At 41.1% G+C, this 25305-nt stretch overlaps 1 protein-coding gene across 1 annotated transcript; it reads right to left on the bottom strand.

Moving 5' to 3' along the window:
• Nucleotides 1-343: 343 nt before the first annotated feature.
• LOC146379903 (kinesin-1 heavy chain-like) lies at nucleotides 344-16543 on the bottom strand. The gene is made up of 26 exons (XM_084940405.1): nucleotides 16257-16543; nucleotides 15216-15303; nucleotides 15066-15139; nucleotides 14848-14952; nucleotides 14724-14772; nucleotides 14590-14645; nucleotides 14069-14156; nucleotides 12095-12219; nucleotides 11502-11606; nucleotides 9442-9587; nucleotides 8997-9145; nucleotides 8345-8544; nucleotides 7285-7353; nucleotides 6759-6965; nucleotides 6520-6663; nucleotides 5587-5775; nucleotides 5282-5399; nucleotides 3874-3929; nucleotides 3681-3790; nucleotides 3496-3597; nucleotides 3342-3402; nucleotides 2457-2528; nucleotides 1716-1820; nucleotides 1401-1614; nucleotides 756-873; nucleotides 344-350 (listed from the first exon to the last, which is right to left on the bottom strand). Exons 1-26 carry the CDS (start codon nucleotides 16380-16382, stop codon nucleotides 344-346), a joined length of 2883 nt encoding a protein of 960 aa, XP_084796531.1. The 5' UTR covers nucleotides 16383-16543.
• Between the last annotated feature and the right edge of the window lie 8762 nt (nucleotides 16544-25305).

The raw sequence follows: 25305 nt of genomic DNA, 5'->3' as shown, positions 1-25305 counted from the left end.
AATCAAGGCCTTCGTTCAGCCTTGTTTTCATCTCTGCTCTCATGCTGAGGTGGCCATCAAGGTCTGATACTGTATGTACATGCATGTTGGCACAATGTAAAATATTATCTGTGCCTGGGAAAAGGAAACACACCAGCCTGTCATAATAAAAGCGGATTTTGCAGGACACTATTACACGTTATGAGTGCTTACAGAGCTTAAAAGAGCAGCTTTGCAGCTTATGCTGTGCTTATATACAGTAAATACACATTTAGACATTGGAAGAATAGTGCAACGATTCAGCTGATGGATGTCCATGTCAGTCTGCTTCTTTGGTTTTGTATCTGAGTGAGTATTAGTACCATCAGGGACTGTGAGGGGGAGAAATTTTGACAACAATTAATAATGAAGTCCATAAACTTGTGGATAGATGCAAAAGAATGAATGAGAAAAGAAACATGAATCATCTTAGAGTTGATAAGTTGGTCATCACTGGCTTGTCACGTTTTTGTGTCCCCCTTTCTACAAGACTGAATTAATCAATTTTCAATATGATTAATTTATCTCTATCAACAGGATACGTATCAGAGGCTTTTAAGGCAGCTGTAATTGAGCCATTATTCAAAAAGCCTTTACTTGGCCCAGCTGTCTTAGCTAATTATAAACTGGGAGGCCATCTTCAGACAGAGGTTACTCAAAGTATTAGGATTAAGCAAACATGAACGCTAATTCATAAACCTGGGACTGCAGGGAAACAGGGTGCATGTTTTTCTTGCCTGTTATTGCCTCCTCCTCCCTTAATGCCGGTAGGGTGGTTGTTCTGGATGAGGTTGGACCTGTTGACACTGAAGTTTATGGGAGCCCCTGGCAGCTGACCAGGTCTGATAGGCTTGGCTGGATTGGACACAGCGAAACAATAACAATCATTTACAGAGGGAAGGTTAATGGCCCACTGATATTTTTAAAAAACCCAAACACTAATTTCTTTCTGTTTGAGAATCAGATGAGAACATTAATAAAATACTGATGTATATGCATCATTTTAGCGCTAAAGCTAGGCGGCTGTTAGCCTAGGTTAGCATAAAAATAAAAAACACTGATGAATGATTAGCCTGATCCTGTCCAAAACAACAACAAAAAAACTACAAAACGTACAAAACCTACTATAATAATCATAGTGTTATACATATGTTCCCTGGTCCCAAACTCCGCCTAGATTTGTTAGTCAATCTGGATGAAATTTATTATATAATCTGCCCAGGGTACCAGGATTATCAACATCTATATAGCTTTTGAGAATTATTTTTATAATGTGTCATACCTGATCTCAAAACAAACAGCAAGATTACGTCAAGCTTAGCTAACTGCTACCTTTTAGTCTGGTAAAAGACGTCGCTTTTTAAAACAGTGGTGCCACCTACCTATCTGTGCTGACCCTCTCCTGCCCATGTTTTTAGGCTTGGCGGCATCCTTAATGCGCTCCACCTCCTGTTGGTAGCGTTTACGATCATGGGCTGCATTCTCTTTGGCTTCCTTTAGGGCGGTCTCCAGGGCTTTGACCCGTTCAGCGGTGGCCCGCAGGCGCTTCTCCATCTTTGGGATTTCGCTGCGTAGGTCATTGTTGTCCCGTACCAGCTGTGGAATTTAAAACAGAAGAGAAAAAATAGAGCTTTTAACCTTGAGATGCCAGTTTGAGTGGGAGACACTCATCTCACTTTGTTTGCATCTATTTCTACCTGCTTGTGAACTCTGGTTAGCTGCTCCAGGTTGTTCTCCAGGAAGCTGATCTTTTGCTTCAGGGCAGCACTGCTCTCTGTGTCCTCTGAGGCCATCTGAGCATTCTGTCCAAGCACAGCAAACAACTTTGTTATCTATGTAATTTATTTTGTTGCTTTCAGTTTTTCAAATCAGAGTCAAAGTGAAAAATAATTCTGTAACCAAAGAGCCCTGATCCAGATAATCCCATCTGTGCCTAAATGTGGTGATAAGTAGCAGTTTTTGGATGAGTACAGCAGCGTAATATATTCTGTGTGTGCTCCAGGAAAGCCTGCTCTGCCTTTGTCTATCTCATCAAGCTTCCGCTGGAAGGCAGGAGATGAGCAGCACTGAGGGCCCAGGTCCCTAAATTACAGCTGCTACCTTTGAAGAATCAGATGGCCTACTTATTGCAGACACTTTCTGTTGTGTTCCCTGGATTCATTAAAATTTCATTAAGGATGCAGATTTAATGGGAGTGTTGCCGGCGCATGAGCGAAATATGGAGCTGTTTGACTCACTCCAGGTAAACGTCGTGGTCGAGGCAAGAAGAGCTCATGTGATATTGTGTAAGACAGGAGTCTTAACAGATGACAAATCAGATCACAAGATGGCGATTACTGTGATGATCCACCATGGCAACATTCAGGGAATGGGAGGTTACATATCTGCTCTGAGAGCTGAAATGTGTTCCATCACAGAAACACTTTGAGGACTTGTACCTTTTTTAATCTTGTGGATAAGTCTTGGACAAAGAGCCTTCTCAGGTTGTGAAGTGTCTGCAGCTCCCGTGCCTAACACAAGACAAGAAAGACAGGTTTGCAAAGAATAACGGTGACAAGAAATCGCCCTCCAAACTCATGTCACAATGTATCATTTGCTGCTGCTGGCAACAAATCTGGGTTATATCTGGGCTAGTGAGCCATATAAATAATATTGAGGCTGTACTGAGATGTCACATCATGTCAGTTCATACCTAATTATTGCACCCAAAAAGTACATCTTTGAGCACCACTACTCCTTGTGCAAAAATACATGCATACGGCAGGAGGTCACATGATTAAAGCTGATAAAGGAAACTAATTACACCAATTTCACTAGAAAGGCTTTCCATAATCCATCAAATCCATCCATCTATCCATTCATCCACCCACTCATACTCACATTCACACCAGAAGTGACCATATTTGCTAATGCTAGCTGAATGTTAAAAATGTTACTGTTTTTCCTCTTACCTCTGTTGTATTGGTGGAGACCGAAATCTCCATAGCAAATGGCCTGGTAAATGGCCTGTATTTGTATAGCGCTTTACTAGTCCCTAAAGGACCCCAAAGCGCTTTACACATTCAGTCATCCACCCATTCACACACACATTCACACACTGGTGATGGCAGCTCCATTGTAGCCACAGCCACCCTGGGGCGCACTGACAGAGGCGAGGCTGCCGGACGCTGGCGCCACCGGGCCCTCTGACCACCACCAGTAGGCAACGGGTGAAGTGTCTTGCCCAAGGACACAACGACCGAGACTGTCCAAGCCGGGGCTCGAACCGGCAACCTTCCAATTACAAGGTGATACAGATTTCAAAACTTGTGGCAATAACTGACCACAGTTTCCTCCAGTCCCTTCAGGTCCTGTCTGGCCTGCTCCCTCCTGTCCTGCTGCACCCTGCAGCACATGAAACAAGCGTTAATAAGACTGGAAAACAGTTCTGCTAAACAAGTTTGCATTTTCGTGTTAAATAAACGCGAGAGATGTTACGTGAGCTCTTCCAGCTGGCGGCTCTTTTCCTGGTCAGCAGCCTTGAGCTTCTCATGCTCCACTCTGAGCCTCTCCTGCTCCAGCATGATCTGCTGGTTCAGACTGCACAGAGGTCAGGGATAAAATCAGCCGAGTCATGTAAGTTTCGCTCAAAGAGACAAGCGTTAGGTGATGTGGTGTCTTACTCCTGCAGCTCAGTGATAATCTTCTCCTTGGCGTCAAGCTCATCTCTCAGGCTGCTGATCTGCCTTTGATGGGCCTCTCTGTGAGTCTGGATCTGCTTCTCCACAGCTTCCTGAAGACACGGAAAAAAAACAGCTAGTCACTGCATGAGATGAGGTGGGCAATTAAAAGCACACTTTGTACGTGTTACAGTACCTTGACTTCATTTGCAGACTGGATCTCGTTCTCTTTCTCCATGGCATTAACCTTCTCTGGAAGGAGAAGAAATGATCCATGTTATTGGGAACAACTGGGATATAACAATGGATCTTCTTTAGTTTCTTATGGCACAAACAAGTACAAACAGTATTTTTCTTAAGCTTGCCATGTCATGTAAACCCTTTTCATAGTTTACTGGAAACAAGATTTAAAGGAGAAACAGGTATTACTTTAGCATGACTTTCAGGGAAATCCATAAACACAGACACTTCTTTGAACGTTCAATGCTAATAATCAATACTTATGACTTATTCAAGTTTAGTTTTACAAATTCAGGTTTAAAACAATAAAAATGTTATGGTCCCTGGATCTTGGACCCAGGATTTTAAGTTTCTTTATGGTTTTAAGGATACCTTTAAGTTTGCCATTTATTATATTCTCAGTTTGTAGGATTCTAGTTCACCTTCTTGCTTATTAAATCTATATCTTTTGTGATCCCTTTGTTCCCCAGTGACGTTCCCGTGTCTGTCTAGTCTTTCTATGTTCTGTCTCTGTGTTTAATCTTCTATCCCTGTGTTAGTTTGGCATGTCATAGTCTGGGTCTCAGTGTGTATGCTTGTTCCTGTTTTATTGTGATAGTCTTGTGTCAAGTTTAACTTCCCTTGTCTTGTTATTCCTGATTTGTTCCCACTTTGTTTCCCATCTGTTTCCTCTCCCTTCATTACCTGCTGTGTATCAATTGTCTGAGTTTCCCCCTTGTTCTTTGTCACATTGTCCCTCTTGCCGTGGGCCCCTGTGAGTTCCATGTTTCCAAAGAGATTTTCCTAGTTAATAAGTTCTATTATTATTCTGTACCTTGGTTCCTATGAAGCCACCAGTAAAACTACAGTTAAGGTTGAGTTCTGTTCTCTGTGTCCTGTATTTGGGACCTGCCTGCTGCACCGCGATGCACAACAAAAAATGTATCCAAATATTTTTCACATGTGAGTTGTCACAAAGAATTAAGACAGCTCTGAAGGCAAAAGGGGGTCCAACCCAGTACTAGCAAGGTGCACCTAATGAAGTGGCCGGTACATATAATAAATACATTTTTAAAGAAATGTGGATTTTACCCTATCTGACTGGTCAATAGCCCTAAAACACCAGAGAAGATTAAATCCTTTTATTCAGGGTTGTTTCCAAGACTTTTTTTTTTTTTTAAATCAGTGTGTGAGACTTTGTTTTAAGGTCACCATTGCACCACTGTACCCACTTGCTTTAGCTTTTATGTCCTAAAACATTTGAGTCACTATTAGTTAGTTTAAGGACCTCTTACAGCAGTTTCACTGCCTTCTCCACAACACACCTTTAGCCAAACAGGGCTCCTTGTGCAAAAACAGAATGGAGAGCAGAGTGTGTTGCTCACCCTGGGCCCTGGTCCTGACTATTTCCTCACTGAGAGAGTCCACATTCTCTTCCAGCTGTCTTTTCTTCTGCTCCACATTCTGGAGGGACTCCGTCAGGGACTTGATTTTGGCTTCTTGCTAAACAACGACAGGCCAACGAAAGACATGAAAAGGACTCATACAAATTAAATGACAGTTCTTTTAGGCCAGACCCCATTGTTAGGTCCCACTGTTATTGATATAGAACCACATAATCTGACATCTTATCTATATGTCACTATGGCGACAGCATCTGAGATGGCAGCAGTTGTTAAGCAGCTGTTACCTGGGAGACGCGGAGCTGACAGGCAGTCAGCTCGCTCTCAGTCTCGTCCAGCTTCTGGGTGGTCTCGGTCTGTGTGCTCTCCAGCAGCTTGCTGCGCCTCACCATGGTCTTCACCTCTGACTTCATCTTGCTGATGTAGAGACGGGCAACAGTGAACTCTTCGTCAATGAGACCACTGCTCTCTTGTTGCTGAGGACGTGAGAGAACATTACGTAGGTCAAAGACATTCCTCAGACTCAGTCCCACACAGACCATCTACGGAGTTTAAAATAGATTAGGAGTTTATCAAAATTTCTTGAAGAGCATGCAGTTGGAGATACACTGGAAACCAGTGGAAACAAACCAAGATGCTCACAGTTCCTATTAAAACTAGACAACAAGCTGATTGACTGTCGTCTGATCATAAAATATGCAGAACATTTGTCTGCTGAAGCGTTTTCTGTGAGCATCTTTGTGCTTTTACCAGTTTTACATTTGAATCAATCAATTTCACACTGTTGGTTCAACCAAATCTATTTTACCAATTTTTTAAGGACTATTGAAAGTCATTATCTGCAGAAATTCAACACTCATAGTTTAGTTTCTGTTTCTTATTTTTCAAGATTGGGTGCTTTTCTTTTTTTGTGATAATAAAGGTTGATTTCAAGTTCTACTTTGGCTGGAACTTGATCAAGGTTCATGTTCTACATTTTCTGACTGAATCCACTAAATAAATTGAATGAGAGATACGTCCACAGTGGAATTAAGTGCTTGCAACCAGCCTATGCAAAACCATCCTCATTTTCAGCAAGGATCACCTGAATACCTGATGATGTTGATAGTTCTTAGACCACAAGTTGTTAGCTTGTGGTCTAAAGCACTGTTATTTCATAGTTTTAACCCAAATGTCACTTTTCTGAATATGAAACAGTGTATCAGAGCCAAACTGGGAACCTTGATGTCATTGCTTCCCACAGCGATGCCTATCTCAGCCAGGTCTTTGAGTAATGATGACATCATCTCAGTGACCCTCTTTTTCTGGTGGTTGGTCATCTCCTTCAATTTCTGAAGCTCTGAGTCAATGGAGGCCAAGGAGCTCTAGTGGTGGACGATAACACACATCACAAAGCATCTAGGATTAGGATTAGTGTTTTTACTTCCAGCAAATTCCCCCAAAGCTTCAAGCTGCTCACCGATTTCTCGTTCAGCTCCTCACTGAGAGCCTCAAACTCTTTGGTTTTGTTTTCAACTTCCTGACTCTTCTGGTCGTAGTTGACAGCCAGCTCCTCCAGGGCCTGCAGCACTTCCTTCACTTCCTCCTTGGAGGCTTCATTCTCCGCCAGCAGCCGGTTCAGCTCCGTCTGCAACGTGTGGTGGTCACGGCGAGAGGATGCTAATAGCTAGGAGAGGTAAATGATGCTCAGTGATGCTCTCCTATGGTCAGGTTTGAAAGTATGTTAAAAAATGTATCAACAGCAGGCACTACAAAACAGATTTGTGAACAGTGAAGAAAAATGTGCTCAATCTGGTGAGGCTCCTGTGCTTGCTAAGGGTGAGATGGGGTTTGACCTCTCCTGCAGGGCTACTAATGGTCTGCAATCAACTGTCACACCAGGTTTATGCTAACAGGAGTGCCTAGGGGGATTTGGAACAGCGGGAAGGCACAGGGGAAGGAAGGAAGGAAAGAAAGAAAGGAAGGGAAGGCGGATGCAGTGTCACCTCCTCCTGATCCAACATCTGCTGCTTCAGCGTCTCCACCAACTGAGACTGCTGGTTGATCTCATCGTCCTGCAGGAAAGGCAGAGGAAAAGAGAAATCCAGTAATGTTTCATTCACATAATTCTCCTGCCAAAGAGCAATACTGAACTGCAACCAATTGCACCACCTGCTGGTCAAAAGAAATAAGTTCACCACAATTAATTAGAAGACGAATGTTGGTTTTCACATAAATATATTGTCTTTATTCCAATATCAAGAATGAATTGACATTATTAAAACAAAAGAGAAAGATGAAGTGAAGATATTGTGAAATTTCATGTGACAGGAATTGTGAAACCTTTCATAGTTTTCATCCTGCTCTCACAAAGTCAAAGTACTACCAAAATAGATTCAGTGTTCTAGTTTTTACTGTCATCCTGCTGGAGATTAATAGCATGTCTTGCCTGAGGTAATGTCTATTTAAATATATTAAAAAATCTGTCAGTTGCTACTGCATTGCACTTTATCTGCATGTTCTAATATATATATCAAGCAAAACAGGCAGTACTGAGATTACACTGTTTGACAGATTTTCAGAACTGTTCAGCAATGAGCCAGCCTAAATACACAGTCAAGAAGGAGATAAAGACCAATATATATATATATATATATATATATATATATATATATATATATATATATATATATATACTGTTACATACCTACAGTAAAATTAAGAAAAGGCTCTGAAATGATGAAAGGGCTTAATTGTTGGAGGCTTGGATGTTTGCCCACGGGATGCTTTTATTCAAAGCACAAAGCTGAATATCAATCATTAGTGCTCAAACATTTGTGATATAATACATGCACATTCATGTGATCCTGACTTGCATCGTTCAGTTCAGCTTAAATCAGTTCAACACTTAAGGTTTTTGAACTTTTGCATTCACGTTTTTTTTAGCTGGTCTTCATTTCATCAGAGTCCAGGTGTTTCAACGCACTTGCAAGCATGCTTTCAGCGTGAGCAAAAAAGCCACAAGTGCAGCAAATTTAACCAACACCAAAGCTGTTGTTTCGTTACCTTGTCGTCCAGCTCTTTGTAGAGCTTGGCCATTTCCGCCTCATACTTCTCTTTCTCTGCATCTGTGAGTTTGACTCCTGGCAGGGAGCTCAGGGCAGGTTTGGGTGGCGTCTTGTCATTGTGGTGGGTGCTCTCCAGGGCCTGGACTTCTTCTTTGGCCTTTTCTTTGTCAAACTGCTCATCCGCTGGCACACTCTCTCCTGCAGGGAGCAGCAGAAAGATGATATAAGAAGGTCTGTTTCCACCCTAAATAGCTCCCCATCAGAGAAAATATTATGACTGCACACACAGCAATCCTTTTTTTAACAGGTTCTTAATACAAAAAAAAGAAAGGAAAACTAGTTAAAATTAACGAGCCTTCATGTGTAGCATTAGTGCAGGACAGGCATGGTCTTGCATATTTTTCCGGGGGACTGTTTGTCGTTATTAAATATAGAAACAAGGAGCTCTTTCTTTAAAAGCCTCCTGTTAGGATCCATGTGCAGCTCAACTCTAATTGCTAAACACAAGGACACAAGATTTAACCTTGTTATGAACATATCCATACTAACATTAAACACATAAAAACAATGATCATATGTCTGCAAACTCCTCTGCCTCTGCTTTAATGACCCACACATAACCTGCCCATAATACAGCCTGTGGCCCTCACCGCTCCTCCAGCGGTTCAGCTCATTCTCAAGCCAGGTGACTGTGTTTCTCAGTGTCTTGTTCTTCTCCTTCTCTTTCTCCCATTTGCTCTTCCACTGCTCTGCTGTCAGTTCCACGTTCATACTCACTTGGTTCTTGATGGTCTTTGCTCTGGTGAGACACAGAGGTGAGAAAGTGGTAGCGGTCTGTTTTGAATACTAACAGCACACAGTTGAGGCTGGTTTCACCGCAGAGCCAGCTCAGAGGTCGGTGTTTCTGAGCTTAAGTCGGTGCCCTGTCTTTATGGAGTCAGACACCAAACCTATGGATCATTCATATTTATGACTCTAGACCACAGTCTTCTTTGCCTCTAATCTTTTAATATTAAAACGTAGCTATTTGTGGAACACCTTTCAGTTCAGTAACATCATTTGTACAGATGTGATGACAGGTTTGTGTCTACGTACCTCTGTCCAAAAAGCAATGTAGTCCTGGTCTCTGCATCATTGTAAGCCGAAGGAGAGCAGCAAATGACCATAGTTGTCCGACAGTTTCCTCCCAGGGAATCCTGCAGGATTCTGGTCATCTTACTGTCTCTGTATGGTATGTAGGACTAGGCAGATTGAGAGGGACCATATGTCGCATTATATGATAATTCTGCATGTCACAAACAGCATTTACAACAGTGAAGCCTGTTGTGATGAAATGTAACTGAGCAATTAAAATTAAGGACTGCGGTCCACTATGATGTACTTACAAAATATAATATACTCAATTTGTAACATTTAGCAATATAAAAACCCTCTATGGAAGCTCCTGAGCAGTAGGCCAATAGTTCATCTCAGGGTTCCTAGAGCTTTGAAATAGGTGCAACTCCTGGGATATTCAGAGTGGCTTAGATCAGGTCTTATGATAAATCTATGGTATGTAAAATGTATTCAGGTTCTATAATGCCGTCCTACAATAAAAAGAAACAGTAAATATTTAAAAAATGTCTCCAGCTGCAGGCTGATGTTCCTATTTTTGCACACAAGATTGTTCCACAGTATTGCAAGTCCTTTAACCTAAACAGCTACACAGGTGGTTTGCACTCTGATGATTTCACAACTTTTTTTTAAACATACACCTTTGCCTTCACATTTTAGCGTCTGATAGTCCCCCCAGAAATAGTCATAGTAATAACCAAGAAAATGGAGATATGATGTGATCAGTAGATCAACATCTATCTTGCACACATTACATGGTGATGTGCACATTTATCCAGTGTGTTAAGTGTTTAAGGCGCAGACATCAGCAGAAACAGTACAACAAATTCTTCGAATTCAGCGATCTGCCTCCATCTCACCCTGTCCCTGTCATCCTCTTCTGTCACACCAACTCTCTGCATGTCATACAACACTACATCCATGAATCTTCTTTGTTGTCTTTGTTGCCTGCCTGGCAGCTCAATATTCAACATCCTTCATCCAACATATCCACTCTCCCTTCTCCGAACATATCAAAACCACCTCACCCTTGCCTCTATAATTGTCTCCAAACTGCTCATTTTTACTGTCTCTGATGAACTAATTTCTAATCTGGTCCAGTCTGGTCACTGCCAGTGGAAGTCTTTGCATCTTCAGCTCTAACTCTCCTGTTTTTTTTTTTGTTAGCCACCGGCTTTAAACCATACATAATGGCAGGTCTAACTTTCATCTTGTAATTTTTCCCTTTCACTCTTGCTGCCGTCCTTCTGTCAAATCATCCCAACGCTCATCTCCACCCACTCCACCCTGCTTACACTCTCTTCTTCACCTCTCTTGTGCACTGTCTGTTGCTTTGGATGGTGCTCCACCAGCTTCACAGCTATACCTGTCTCCTTCTTATTCACACATATGCATTTTGTCATGCTTTTACTGGATTTCTTTATGCATGCTCAATCATCTAGGTAAGTAAATCCCAAAAGATTGATTCTGTTCATCTGGACGTAGCGAAACGTTTCGTCGCTCATCCAAGTGACTTCCTCAGTCTCAGCTGACTGCAGGTTTCCCCAACCTTATAAAGAGCACATTGCACAATGACTGAAACTAGCACCACTGAATGAACAACGCTACGTCCAGATGAACAGAATCAACCTTTTGGGATTTACTGGATTTCATTCCTCTTCTCTCCAGAGCATACCTCCACCTCTCCAGGCTCTCATCCACCTGCTCTCTATTGTCACCACAGATCCAAATGTCCTGTGTAAACATAATGGTTCACAGAGACACCTGCCTGGCCTCTTCTGTCAGCCTGTCCATGACCACTGCAAACAAGAAGCCGTTGAGAGCTAATGTAATCCCACCCCACTTCACAGCTCTGTCACCACGCTCATGCAAATATAACTTATGGGATCTTTTAAAAGATCTAATGAACGAATCAGCACATTTGTGATAATAAACTCACTTCAGCCTCTCCTTTTTACGAATTTCATCTATAAACTTTGAATCACATTTTGGAGTGGCAGTAATTCTAACGCTTCACCAAGCAGAGTCGAAAACTGTCTCACCGAGCCTTCTGCCAGAGCTGAGATGACAATTCCCAGTGCAGACAGGGACTTGTTAATCATCTTGGCTTCATCCAGCACTGTACCCTCTGCTCCAGTTTTACCCACCTTTGAAACACAAAAACGGCACAATTGTTATAGTGAAGCTGAAAACTGTGTCACATTACAGATGCTCAGAACCTTTTTCTTTTAACAAGATCAGCTTAGTAAAAGAAAGTTGACAAAGCATGTCCCGGAGTTTAGCGCTATGACTGGTCTGTTAACATTTTACACTTTACTGATGGAAGATTGCTCTAGTTTCCCCCCATGAACTGAAGTGGCAGCACGATAGCATCATTAAACTTTTATCATACAGATCCATTTAATACAGACACACTTTGCCACTAGGGAAAAGGTAAATGAGAGTAAAAGAGCTGTTTCCACCCTGAGTTTTAAATCAGGCCTGGTTTCTACTCTATTAATAAACAACTACTTAAAAGCTACTCTTTAGCTGGTTCAAGTCAGAGGCGGGCTCTTGAAATTGGGAAAAAAACACATTTGGAGAGGTTATGAAGATGAGAGAGGTCAGAGAGGAGGAGGAGTACTGAGGATCATACTTTTTCACTCCCAGCCAGATCGACGAGGTACAGCTTGCCGGTTAATTTCTGTTCAGTCTTACTGTTTTCCTGCTTGATGTTGATGAGGAAGATACTGTGACTCCTGGAGCTGTGCTCATTCATGTCTGAATGTACATGTGGGCACACAAACAAAAAAACAGTTATTACTGATTATATTATTCTAGGTTTGTACGCTATAAAAATAATGGCCCATTGAAGTGTTTTTTCTGAGGGATTACCAAGGTAAAAGAATGAGACTTAACCAGACTAGAATACATAAAAACTCCAGCTGCGACTAACACAGGTAGCTGTAGCTGACTGGTATCTAAAAGGCCTCACATCTTCTAATTCTAACACCTCTTGACTGTCCATATGCTGTTCTTGCCTTTTTAATGGAATTATTGAACATAGAATATGTCCTGCTGAGTGGAAAGATAAATGGAAATGGACTGGTATTTATTTTATCTATAACCTGCAGGCACAGGGAGGATATGCAAACTCCAAAGTCCAAAACCAATCCTTGACATATGGAATGGTGGTATAGTGGTGAGCACAGCTGCCTTCCCAGCAGATCAGCATCTCCTTTAATCTTTATGTCACAGCGTTAAATTAGGAGATCACACGGGACCTTCCGACTGTGTTATCCTGCTGATCTCAGGTAGAGCAAAAACGTTTGTTGTGGTGGCTGCAGATCAGGAGGCAGAGCAGGTCATCGACTAATCAGAAGACTGGTGGTTGCTCCAGTCTGCATGTCAAAGTATCATTGAGCAAGATACTGAAGTTGCTCACTGGTGCTTCCATTGGAGTATGAATGTTACATAGAAAGCAGAAACAAGTGCTGGTGTGAACTGTTGTAGAAATGCATTATGTAAGAACCAGTCTGTTACCATCACAGTGGCTCTATGCATGGACCTGCATGCAACCAAAGTCTGACTAGATACAACCAGTCAGCTTCCAGCTTCCAGGACCAAAAATGTTGTCCCATGCTTACAGATTCTGTATGTGTCAAGAATCGCTGTGTGGCAGGCAGGAGTTGGACCCAAAATGCAGGCTCTCAGACACGAGGGGTGAACACAAAATCACAGCTTTATTGCTGGTGTGGTGGGACACAAATAATAATACAAAACTAAACTGGGAAAATATAAGCTAAACTTTACAGAGAGGCACACAAGGGAACACACAGCTTGAGGGACGACGCGACATGGAACAGAGGGACATCCCGACATAAATACACAGAAGGTAATGAGTGAGGTGGGAACACACGGGGAGCACAGCTGAGGACAATTATGCATAACAAGACAGGGAGGGCACGGAGCTGAAAATACTAACCCAAGATGTGGACCTTAAACGTAACACAGGAAGAACACAGAGACACAGACAGGAGGGGAGACAGGAGGGGAGAGAGAGCATGGGGAGAGCACATGAAGAAATACACGAAGGGAAGAGGAAAACACGGAACACAAGGAATGGGAGCAAAGCACAATAACTCACATCACTATATAAGACAGTCACACAGAGGGAGACACAGAAGGCAACAACACAGGGGGAACACACGGGCAGAGAAGACTAAACACAGGGTACAGAGAAACATGAGGGGCAGGGGATCAAAACCTAGGAACCATAGAATAAATCACAAATGAACTTGACATAATACAGAAACACAGGAAAACTAAGAACGCTGGGTCAAATGACCCAGGATCCTGACAGTATGTTCATATGCAGATGTCTGTTTACAGAAATTATAATTTTCCAACAAACTTAACTGATGCCATAATGGGATCCATGTAATTCAGAAAATAAGTGCATAATTAAGTCAGCTCAGCTTCAGTTTAAATCGTGTATCCATGGTTAGAAAGAACCTGACTTTAATGTGTTTTTCACAGATGTCTTCTTGGCTCAGCTTTTGGGAGTGTGGCAACAGTCAGGAGACTCAGTGAGGATGAACCCATGAGAGGCCGCAATGTATGAACTCACTTGTGACAGCCACGCTTCGGTTATTTTTGCCTTCGTCTATGGCTTCCATGACCTCCTCAGGAGTGCAGACAAAACGCTCAGTACAGCCCTGGGGACACATGAACATCACAAGGAAATATTATTCTCAGTAGCCCCACAGCAGGACTGGTTTATAGAGACACATTTATTAGCTGAAGGGACCGTGACACGCTAACAGTCTCCACTGGATATTTATGAAAGGAGACCTAGTGCTTCATGGTCTCAGTAGCTTTTGTATCTGCTTGGATTTCTTCATGCAATCAAGGTCTATGTGACTTATAGCTGAATGCCAAATGAAATACAATGATCTGTAAAGAATTCTTACCCTTTATACATAAAACCCTGTAGGTAAGCTATCACAGTAGCATCATTGTTTTGCTCTGTTGTTCATAACTAATGCATTAGAACCGGCTGGGAGAAGTTTGTGACTGTATGACTGCAGACTTTGAGTTTAATCAGGAACAATGTTGTGCCTTGAAAATGAAGCACTCAGTCTGTCTTACCTTGACATATGGGACCCTGTTCTTGTCCTCATGTACAGGAAGGTTGGTCTTTGACACTGTGGAGGAAAATGAAAGCAAAGAATGAATCATGGTCTCTGTAACAGGGTCTGACTGATGATGAGCCCCGTACATACCATCCAACAAGTCCCTAATTTTGTCCAAATAGATTTCAAAATATGAAACCTGCAAAACAAAAGCGCACAGTGAGACTTTATCAGATTTTTTCACGTGCGCCTGCCTCGTTGCCCAGCTACATACTTTGATGTGGAACTCCAGGTTCTCATCCATGGAATAAATGTAGTTAAAGATGTCTTGCACAATTCGAGGAATGATTCCCATCATTTCAGGGTCATGAAGCTTCCCCTTCAGGACATGATGATAAAAGTAAGACAGCACAGAATCTCAGGCTTTTCCTGGCTATTTTTAATATGTTTGACCAGTAGAAAAAAAAAGCAACAGCTGATACTTCATAGTACCTCCATTGTGTGTGTTTTGCCTGAAGATGTCTGCCCATAAGCAAAGATGGTCCCGTTGTATCCCTCCAAAACATCTGTACAAAGAAGTAACACATTTAGGATTGGGGTTTGGTTTTGTATTTCATGAACAGATTCCAATGCACAGCTTACCTTTGACTATCTTCTGAGCCACAGCATTATAAAACTCCTCCTGAGTTGTCTTGGACTGGAACACACGGTCAAAGTAGTATGGTTTGCCCTTTAAACAAGAGGTAGAAGCAGTGAGAAATAGTAAAGTATACCATCAAGAATTTAGAGTTTGCTGCACCACAGCAGCCCTACTTTTTCATGCTTACTGCACAATCTTTTTTCCCACTGTTTTCTACTTTTAGTTTGTGTTTGTAATATTTTATCCATTGTCCTTAGTGTCTCTCTTTTAGTCTTGTTTTACTTTGAAGGTCAGCTCTTTGGGGGGTATTGCTTTGCTTTGATTTCCTGTCTTTATTTATTTCCCACCCATGCATTTACATAAGCCTGTATTACTGTTTTCTCCTCATGCCATCTTTGAGTCATCTGCTTCTACATCAGTGTCCCCCCTGGGTTTTCTGGTTTGAGATTTTGATTTTTCTTTCTTTGGAATTTTCTTTGTTGAACATGTTTGTTATATTTAGCAAATTAATTATATTTAATATATGCTTTGTTACTTCCTCCTCTGCCTTCAGGGTGTCCTCAGCTGAGGCACTTTAAGAGCATCAGATTAAAAACATAAGATGTGACACAGCTCAAGTGTGTTCGCAAGTTACTAAACAAGTGGGATATGTTTCTAAACTATTTTACTACAGTGAGGAACATTTTGGGGGATTGCTGTGGTTTGGCAGGTTGAGCAGGTCATCTACTAATTGGAAGGTTGGTGGGGTACGAATGTTAAAAAGCACTTAGACATTAAAGAAAGTGAATGTTCATGTTCAACTGCTCCGAAGCAGTCACATCAGCCAATCACACTGCAGCAACTCAGTGCAGGCATGGTGAAGATGACCTGTTCAAGTTGATTTAAGTGGCTTTCATTAGCCTTAATTAGCCACTGTTAGTGCCTCCAAAATCAGCATTTCCAACCCAAAATATAGAACGATGTAAAAAAAAATTCTTTTTTTTTAGGACACAATTTCAGTTAATAAAATGTGAAAAGGTCTGCTTACTGTTTCGCACACTCACCATCAGCACACAGTCGTCCCCCTTAAACTTGGGTATGTACTGGTCTCCGCGGGCCACCTCAGCGCTGTTCAGCGGCCTGAAACGGCACACCACCTTGATGGTGCACTCCGCCGCCGCGTCCCCCATCCTCGCCGCAGTGGATGAATGGATGGATGAAGCGCTCAGAGAACAAAAATGTGGTGCTGCTGAAGTTTTCTGTCGCTCGGCTCAGAGACTTTCCCCGGAAAAAGAAGTCAAAAGTAAAAACTGTAACATTTGTGTTTCTATGCAACACTTTTCAGCGAAAGCTGACAATAAAAGTCGGCTAGAAGAAAACTAACAGCATGCTCCCTTCGGGCGCAGCACTGATGAAAAAGCCTCTTTGCAGGGCTGAACTAAACAACGATTAGAGCACATGACACATGAACAGAAGCGTCACATTGCTGCTCAGGATCTGCGACGCTGTTGACCACCCGACGGTCAGAAGTCACGTTTAAGTACTGAGTAGCTTCAGGTATTTTAAAAGAAACAAGGTACATTTATACTGTAGGGAATTTGAAGTAGGAACTCTGGGTATTTTACAAGAATATATATCTCATAAGAAAGAAGAAACAAGTGACAGTGTGCACTTTTTATATAAGTGCTGTGGATATAAAAAGTAAACACACCCGTGTTACAATGCCAGATTTTTGTGCTGTTAAAAAAAATTAGACCACAATAAAAAGAGAGCAAGATGAGGAAGATGATCCTATTGCTGATGAGGACTGAGATGAATGTATCAGTGAGAATTGTGAGTATGATACCATGAATGAGGACGAATTGGAGAAGTTGTTGAAGATGAGACTGAAGACATCAGACTTCATTCCCCTCTTATACAGCAGTTACCTGTAGAAGACACTCTGAAGGAATATTAACAGGCTTGGTACTTAAACCTCAGAGACAGATGTTACAGGAAGCTGCTCTGTCAAGTTTACCAAAGAGAAGCTTGGAAGTGAGACTGCTCTGAGACTGCTCTGTGCAAAAAAAAAATGAAGAAGCAGAGAGGACGCTGTGAGCAAATTCCAGGGATACTAAATCCTCAGCTTTTTAGCCCTTTAAGAGGCAGTGAAACAGACACAAACTACAGAGAGTGTGCACCGTTAAACTCAGCCCTCAGCTCCTCCTCAAACAATAGATTCTGAGAGAGGCCTTTTAAGTGCCTAATGTGAGTTATTAACAGCTACTCAGTTAAACAGTCTTGTTTGCAGGAATGGAAAACTGTAATACCCTTACATGGTTGGCAGGCTATATTCTTGTGCCAGGGCCTGTTTTTACATATATAAACATGCACTTTAAAATACTGACAGCTGTTCTTTGCTTCTCTACTGGGCTACATTTGCTTTTTCTGCATCTGTCTCAGTAGGTACTGATGTAAATAAGCAGGGTTTTAAAGGCAAGTGTATCATATTTGATACATGAGTTTTTGAGACCATCCAAAAAAGACTAAATTAATAGCACAATATATTTTTAAGGAATAAAATGCAATGTCCCAAATATGATACAAAATGAAACTCATATATGCAAATTAACTCTTTTTTTTTTTTTTTTTAATTGTCAGAATGTTCACAGAATTTTAACAGGCAGTTATTTCATGGTTCAGGCTTTGAAGGGTTAAAAAAAATCAGCAGCTTTATGCTGATGCTACTTTTATATCATTATTCTACTTTGCCTCTCATGCTCAGCACTGCCCTAAACTTTGGTTACAATGTGAGGTTCACTGTGTGGCCCAAGAAGGTCAAAATGTTGACCATGATTATGATCTAGATGATCTAGTATAAAGACAGCACAGTGTACTATCAGTGTAGAGGACAGAAATTAGCCAAGATAGCTTGCGAAACATCTTACACAATACAGTTGTGTAAATCCACAAAGAACAGTAAACCTCAGAGCAACAGCAGCAGCACACATCACAGCCTGTACTCTAAAAACACTATTGACTAGTCTGCATTTGAATCCAGAAACACACACAAAGGCACAAGAAGAAGAAACCAAGAAAGTCAAGGTTGCAGAAAGATGAATCATCAGGTTTAAAATGAGAAGAGGGGAATATGTTCTCTTTACTGCATGCAAACAGAACACGGCTTCCTCGTGTATGAGGTCGTCTGATTAAATGTAAACTCTTCATGGTATTTTTTTTTTTAAAAGCATCCCTGCTTTACTTGTGGTGCCTGAATGTTGGCAAAACATCTTTCCTCTGAAGTAACTAGCAAATCACAAGCATTCTGATTAATTTTGAGCTTCAATATGCCTTCACTGTTTCCTGAGGGATTACCAACTACTAACTTAAGGTGCTTAAATATTTTTGCGCAACTTATTAAAAAAATAATGTTAAAATCTTTTAAATTGAAGTATTTTCATTTTGGAAGTTTGTAAGTATTGCACATCAAGGTTTTTCTTCTGCAAGAGTTGAAGAAAAACCTTGATGGGTTGCAGAGTGTTGATTTGGTTGCTTTTATTGCAAAAATCATACTTGAATGGAAAAAAACCCCCACAGGTCTTCTTGCAGAGCTTACCTTCTTCTTGTCACACTCAGAGTTAATAATGGATAAGAAAACATTTTCTGCACCCCTGTGGTAGGAAAAAGGTCAGGAGGCTGTACAGTATCTTGTTAGGATGCCTGGGTCGTTGACCCAGGGTTTTTGAGTTTATTATATTATTTATAATTTCTAGTCTTTGGGTTTTTGTTAGAGTTCTGTCTTTTGGTTTATGTCTCTGTCTTCTCTAGTCGCTCTGTTTCCCCTGTCAGCTGTATCCCCTTGTCTAGTTCGCGTCTGTTGCTATAATCCCTGTGTCCAGTCAGTGTCTGTGTCTGCCCTGGTCCCACGTCTCTGTTCCCTCTGTAGTGCCTGCATGTGAGTCTGTGTCTTTTGTTTAGTCTGTGTTTTGTGTTTCCTGTTTTACTTTGAAGGTCTCTGTCTCATCTCAGTGTGTTCAGTTTACGCTTCCTTGTCTCGTCAGTTCTGATTTGCCCCAGCTGTGTTTCCCTCCTGTTACCCATTCCCTGATTGCTCCCTCTGTGTATTTAAGCCCTGTGTTTCTTTGTGTCTGGGTCGTGATCTACCGTTTACCTAGCTGTGTGTTCTGTCAGTCCTCCGGTTTAAGTTTATTTTGATTTTTTCCAGTTATGTTATATTTGAGTTTAACATTAAAGCTGTTTTGAGTTCACGTTTGTCTCCGGAGTCTGCACCTTGGGTCCTATTCCTGTCTGCACACAGCCGTCACATAACAATCTTGAGGTGGTTGTGCATTTTAAATGATGATGAATCACTTGTGTACAAAAACCTGCTTGATTTACCAGACTAGTGACGTCACATAATGAAAATGCACCTTATACATTTTACCTTTGTACACATATCATTTTGTATTGTAATTTCTGCCCATGATGTTTTGGATTTGTAGTTATGAAAATGATATTGAGAAACCGGATGGGAACAAGACAGAACTGTGGAGTTGTCTAAAACACATGAAATTTATATCCACCTGCAGCTCAGAGCAACTTTCAAAGCACGTATCTTTTCCAAGACTGTAGTGGAGGGTTTGTTTTTTTTTTAAATGCAGCAGCTCCCTCTGCTGGTCTCCAGGCTTTCCCGATGCCATTCTGGGGGAAATATCTTATTAAATTGAATAATGTCTGCAAAACGTCTTGATTCATTGCCTTCTGCTTATCCTGTTCAGGGTTGCGCGGGGCACTGGAGCCTATCCCGGCTGTCTTAGGTTGAGAGGCAGGGTACACCCTAGACAGGTCGCCAGTCTGCCGCAGGGCTAACACATAGACAAAGACAACCAACTGCATTCACATTCACACCTATGGGCAATTTAGTATTTCAAATTAACCTAACCCCACTAATTAACTAAGTGTGGGAGGAAGCCGGAGCCCCTGGAGAGAATCCTAGCAAACATGGGAAGAACATGCAAACTCCACACAGAAAGACCCTGGCCTGATGTGAGGCAACAATGCTAACCACCGTGCTACCGTGCTCATAGACTGTACAACCAAATCAAGTTTGAATAAAAACGCTGTCAGCTGTTATAGCTAAAGAAATCAATTTTAAAATTCTCTCCCTTCACTCCTCTGTGACCGTATGTCTGAGTGCAAAGATCTCATACTTTCAAAAGCCACCCACAAAGCTTATAAGGAGGGTACTTGTCACACAAATGTCACACAAATCACTGTAATGATCTCACTGATGGAGAATAGCTGGAAAAAAAGACCCCGAAAAGTAAACAGCTAATGTTGCTAGGCAAAAGACTTCAGAAGAAAGAAACACAACTGCCCTGGCTGGCTACCATACATTCATCTCTTGGTGAAAAGGTCAATATGAACAAGGAGACTTCAACATTGGGACTTCATCTTCTCTTCAGGGGCGGATCTACAGGGGTGGTATGGGGTGGCATGTGCCACCCTAAAATAATCTCTTGCCACCCCTAGTACCACCCTTGCTTTTTGCATATGACAATGTTGTTTATTAAAATAAGCTAGCATTAACCCTTTGAGCCAAGCTACAATTAATGTTGAATATAAATTCTAAAACTGGATATATTGCATAGTGTTACCCTCCCTCCTCACTGCTAAAAAATGGTTCAGCCCTGCAGACAGGCTTTATTTCTTGTTGTCAGTAGCAACCAATGCCTATGATTGTGCTGAACACATTTTGAATCTAGAGTTCATCAATGAGGTCGATGCGGGGATGGCCCCACTGCTCATACTGTTAGTTCAGGGTGCTCACGATGGTCTCGGCTTGTCTTACGACAAAAATAAAAAGTAAAAACGGACAAAGTGATAACGTGCTCCGTGAAAAGCAGACTGTGGGTTGGAAGAGAAAGAAACAGAGATCTGTTTAGTTTCACTTTCTGTACCGCGTGGTTGTCTGTTTAATTCAAAAGTACAGGAAGCAGCAACAGATGCAAATACAGTTATTAATTTGTCACACTTCTTCCTTTAATTCAAGGGCTTTCACAAAGTTATTGCATTAACTGTTTAGAAATGACAGCCATTTTTATTCACTGTCCCCCATTTTCAGAGGCTCAAAGGTAACTGGACACCCTGATATGATTTTAAATAAAATTGTTTTTAAAACGTTGATGAAAATCCTTGCCAGTCAGTGACTGACTGAGGTCTAGATGCTCTGCTGGACCTTTACTGCAGCCCCTTCCTGTTTGTTTGTGGGTCTGTCTGCTGTCAGTTTTGTCTTTAGTAACTGAAGAGCGTGCTACGTTCACTCAAACAAGTTTTTTGAAAAGCATCTCCAAGCTTGATAGCTGGGCAGGCACAACTCCATTTATTGGTAATGCTCACATAGTACTAAGTAAAATGCCATCACCATTAAATGTTTAGAAGTAGTCATCTTCAAGATCATAATGGAGGGTCAGAATGTATCTTAACACTTTCCGTGAGAATATTTAAAGTAATAAGTAATATATGATATGGTTTCTTTTTGTTTCCATTTCAGTGCCACAGTGAACTGAGGACTCAAACGCGGGACTCCGATGGTTGGAAAGAACACAGTTTTATTTGACACTCCACCAGGTGTATGTACAATAGTGCAGGAAAAGTTCCTATATACAATAGTGCCAGGGGTAAGGGCTCCGGGAGATCAAGTTAATATAGATATATACAAGTTAACACGAAGGCACAGAATCAACAAAAGCTATGAACTAATCTTAAAGATGGGGCTACACTGGTGCGAGTCATACAATGATCCAGCGATGAGTAGCTTCCTTTCCTCAGCTTAAGTAGTGCCAGGTGCGTTGGGCGAGGGCAGGAACCCACAATGTTAAACCATGGCCACCTTTGCTGCAGAAACGCTTATCCATGCACATATTTAAATTGTCTGTGCACTCCGAAGTCACCTATGTAGATCACATGTTGATCAGACATTGCAGAGATCAGTAGATTGCTGGTGAGGTGATTGAAGCAGGCTTTTCATTGATGATTTCAAAAGAGGGTGACCAGCTCTCTTGAGGTCAGCTAATATTATTGTTATTATTATTATGAAATATTTGTTCCACAAAACTAAAGTGTTGTAATTTGAATTTACTTATGTACACTGTGTGGAAATTGTTGACATATCCTGGTTTAGTAAATCAACTTAAAACCTCTACGGTTATACCAGTTAAAACAAGTTAAGTGAAATAAAATCCAGGTATTGCCACACACACTAATTTAAGTCAGTTAAATTGGAGCTGCAAAGTATTTTTTTTATTGGTTTTACTAAATACAGTTAACCTACTTATGTATATAGAACTTAATTCAGTATAATGACATATTTTCATGTCTGCATTAATCAACAAATTTAAGCATTTTTTGGGGTCACTTTAATTAGGTGAACACAGACCTAATTAACCTACTTAAATCAAAGCTGACCAGATGAGTTTGGAATTACCTGATTTGCTTATGTTAGTTACACATAAGTATCTTTATAATCATTTAGAATTATGCAGAACAAAAATCAGCTAGGAAATTGTTGACATAACTGTACAGGGAGTGCAGAATTATTAGGCAAGTTGTATTTTTGAGGAATAATTTTATTATTGAACAACAACCATGTTCTCAATGAACCCAAAAAACTCATTAATATCAAAGCTGAATGTTTTTGGAAGTAGTTTTTAGTTTTAGCTATTTTAGGGGGATATCTGTGTGTGCAGGTGACTATTACTGTGCACAATTATTAGGCAACTAACAAAAAACAAATATATACCCATTTCAATTATTTCTTTTTACCAGTGAAACCAATATAACATCTCCACATTCACAAATATACATTTCTGACATTCAAAAACAAAACAAAAACAAATCAGCGACCAATATAGCCACCTTTCTTTGCAAGGACACTCAAAAGCCTGCCATCCATGGATTCTGTCAGTGTTTTGATCTGTTCACCATCAACATTGCGTGCAGCAGCAACCACAGCCTCCCAGACACTGTTCAGAGAGGTGTACTGTTTTCCCTCCTTGTAAATCTCACATTTGATGATGGACCACAGGTTCTCAATGGGGTTCAGATCAGGTGAACAAGGAGGCCATGTCATTAGTTTTTCTTCTTTTATACCCTTTCTTGCCAGCCACGCTGTGGAGTACTTGGATGCGTGTGATGGAGCATTGTCCTGCATGAAAATCATGTTTTTCTTGAAGGATGCAGACTTCTTCCTGTACCACTGCTTGAAGAAGGTGTCTTCCAGAAACTGGCAGTAGGACTGGGAGTTGAGCTTGACTCCATCCTCAACCCCAAAAGGCCCCACAAGCTCATCTTTGATGATACCAGCCCAAACCAGTACTCCACCTCCACCTTGCTGGCGTCTGAGTCGGACTGGAGCTCTCTGCCCTTTACCAATCCAGCCACGGGCCCATCCATCTGGCCCATCAAGACTCACTCTCATTTCATCAGTCCATAAAACCTTAGAAAAATCAGTCTTGAGATATTTCTTGGCCCAGTCTTGACGTTTCAGCTTGTGTGTCTTGTTCAGTGGTGGTCGTCTTTCAGCCTTTCTTACCTTGGCCATGTCTCTGAGTATTGCACACCTTGTGCTTTTGGGCACTCCAGTGATGTTGCAGCTCTGAAATATGGCCAAACTGGTGGCAAGTGGCATCTTGGCAGCTGCACGCTTGACTTTTCTCAGTTCATGGGCAGTTATTTTGCGCCTTGGTTTTTCCACACGCTTCTTGCGACCCTGTTGACTATTTTGAATGAAACGCTTGATTGTTCGATGATCACGCTTCAGAAGCTTTGCAATTTTGAGACTGCTGCATCCCTCTGCAAGATATCGCACTATTTTTGACTTTTCTGAGCCTGTCAAGTCCTTCTTTTGACCCATTTTGCTAAAGGAAAGGACGTTGCCTAATAATTATGCACACCTGATATAGGGTGTTGATGTCATTAGACCACACCCCTTCTCATTACAGAGATGCACATCACCTAATATGCTTAATTGGTAGTAGGCTTTCGAGCCTATACAGCTTGGAGTAAGACAACATGCATGAAGAGGATGGTGTGGACAAAATACTCATTTGCCTAATAATTCTGCACTCCCTGTATTAAGTAAATTGAACACATTATTTTTTTGAGTAGATCTTGTGATTGGTTTGAACATTCAAGAATATCCCATTTCTTTGCTTTGGGATATTTTGGGCTTTCTTGCAGTACATTTTGGGTCCTTATGGAGTTGCACTGTTAAACCAACCAACCAAACTGAATCTCTGAATTTGAGAAGAGATTGCAGTACTGCACTGCACACTTCTGAATTCATTCTGCTGCTCCTATCAGCAGTCACATCATCTGAGGGGAACCAGTGACCTGATTCCACTGCAGGCAGTCCTACGCTATAACGATGCTTCCATCACGTTTGACAGATAATGTGGAATATGCTTTGGCTTGTGAGCCGTTTCTATCCTTCTCTATACTATTCCCATTATTCTGGCACATCTTGGTCTTTTTAATGTCACAGCTGTCTGATTAGTTTTGTATTGTATTTGTTTTGTTTGTTCATATATTCATTTTTTAATTTGTTCATTTATTTGTTTTTTTCCACATGAAGATTTTTTTTTTTCTAAACTGAGGGACTAACAGTCAGTTATTTTTAACAAAAGAAATAAGCAGATTAACGTGATGAACTTTCGTTATGAATCACAGTTATTTATACTTATTGTTTATAAAGTTATCAATTAATCATTAAAAATATAAGGGCAGTCTGGTAATGATATTAAAAATATTTATGAATCGAAAATGTGAAACTAATTGAGAATTTTTTTTTTTTTAGAAATATGATAATTATGGGAAACTCATTCTGAATAAATAAAGCACAAATGCTTATGCCGCATCGCTTGATGACACTGGGAGTGAAGGTGATGAGGATGACGTGTTGAGCGGCAGGTATAAAAGCAGAAGCCAACAATCGAATTTTGTTTTCACATGAGAGTGCTAAGAGGAGCTTTTCTAACTAGTGCTGTGAAAACTCTGCATTTTACCAGCGACCTTCAAAGTTTTCAAAACTTGAAGAATAAGACAATTGAACCACCCAAAAATGGCCGCCCGTGG

The sequence above is a fragment of the Perissodus microlepis genome, chromosome 9, assembly GCF_051167445.1.
Source record: "Perissodus microlepis isolate ML-2025 ecotype Zambia chromosome 9, ASM5116744v1, whole genome shotgun sequence".
NCBI lineage: Eukaryota > Metazoa > Chordata > Actinopteri > Cichliformes > Cichlidae > Perissodus > Perissodus microlepis.
The sequence above is the reverse complement of the archived record's forward strand: the minus strand, read 5'-3'. Positions and strand labels throughout refer to the sequence as shown.

Coding starts and splice junctions, on each gene's coding strand:
- LOC146379903 (XM_084940405.1), bottom strand. CDS start 16,382: ATGGGGGACGCGGCGGCGGAGTGCACCATCAAGGTGGTGTGCCGTTTC. Junction 9,588..11,501: donor CAGCTCTGGCAGAAGGCTCG/GTGAGACAGTTT, acceptor CAATCTGCCTAG/TCCTACATACCATACAGAGA. Junction 874..1,400: donor GAGAGGGTCAGCACAGATAG/GTAGGTGGCACC, acceptor TGTCCAATCCAG/CCAAGCCTATCAGACCTGGT.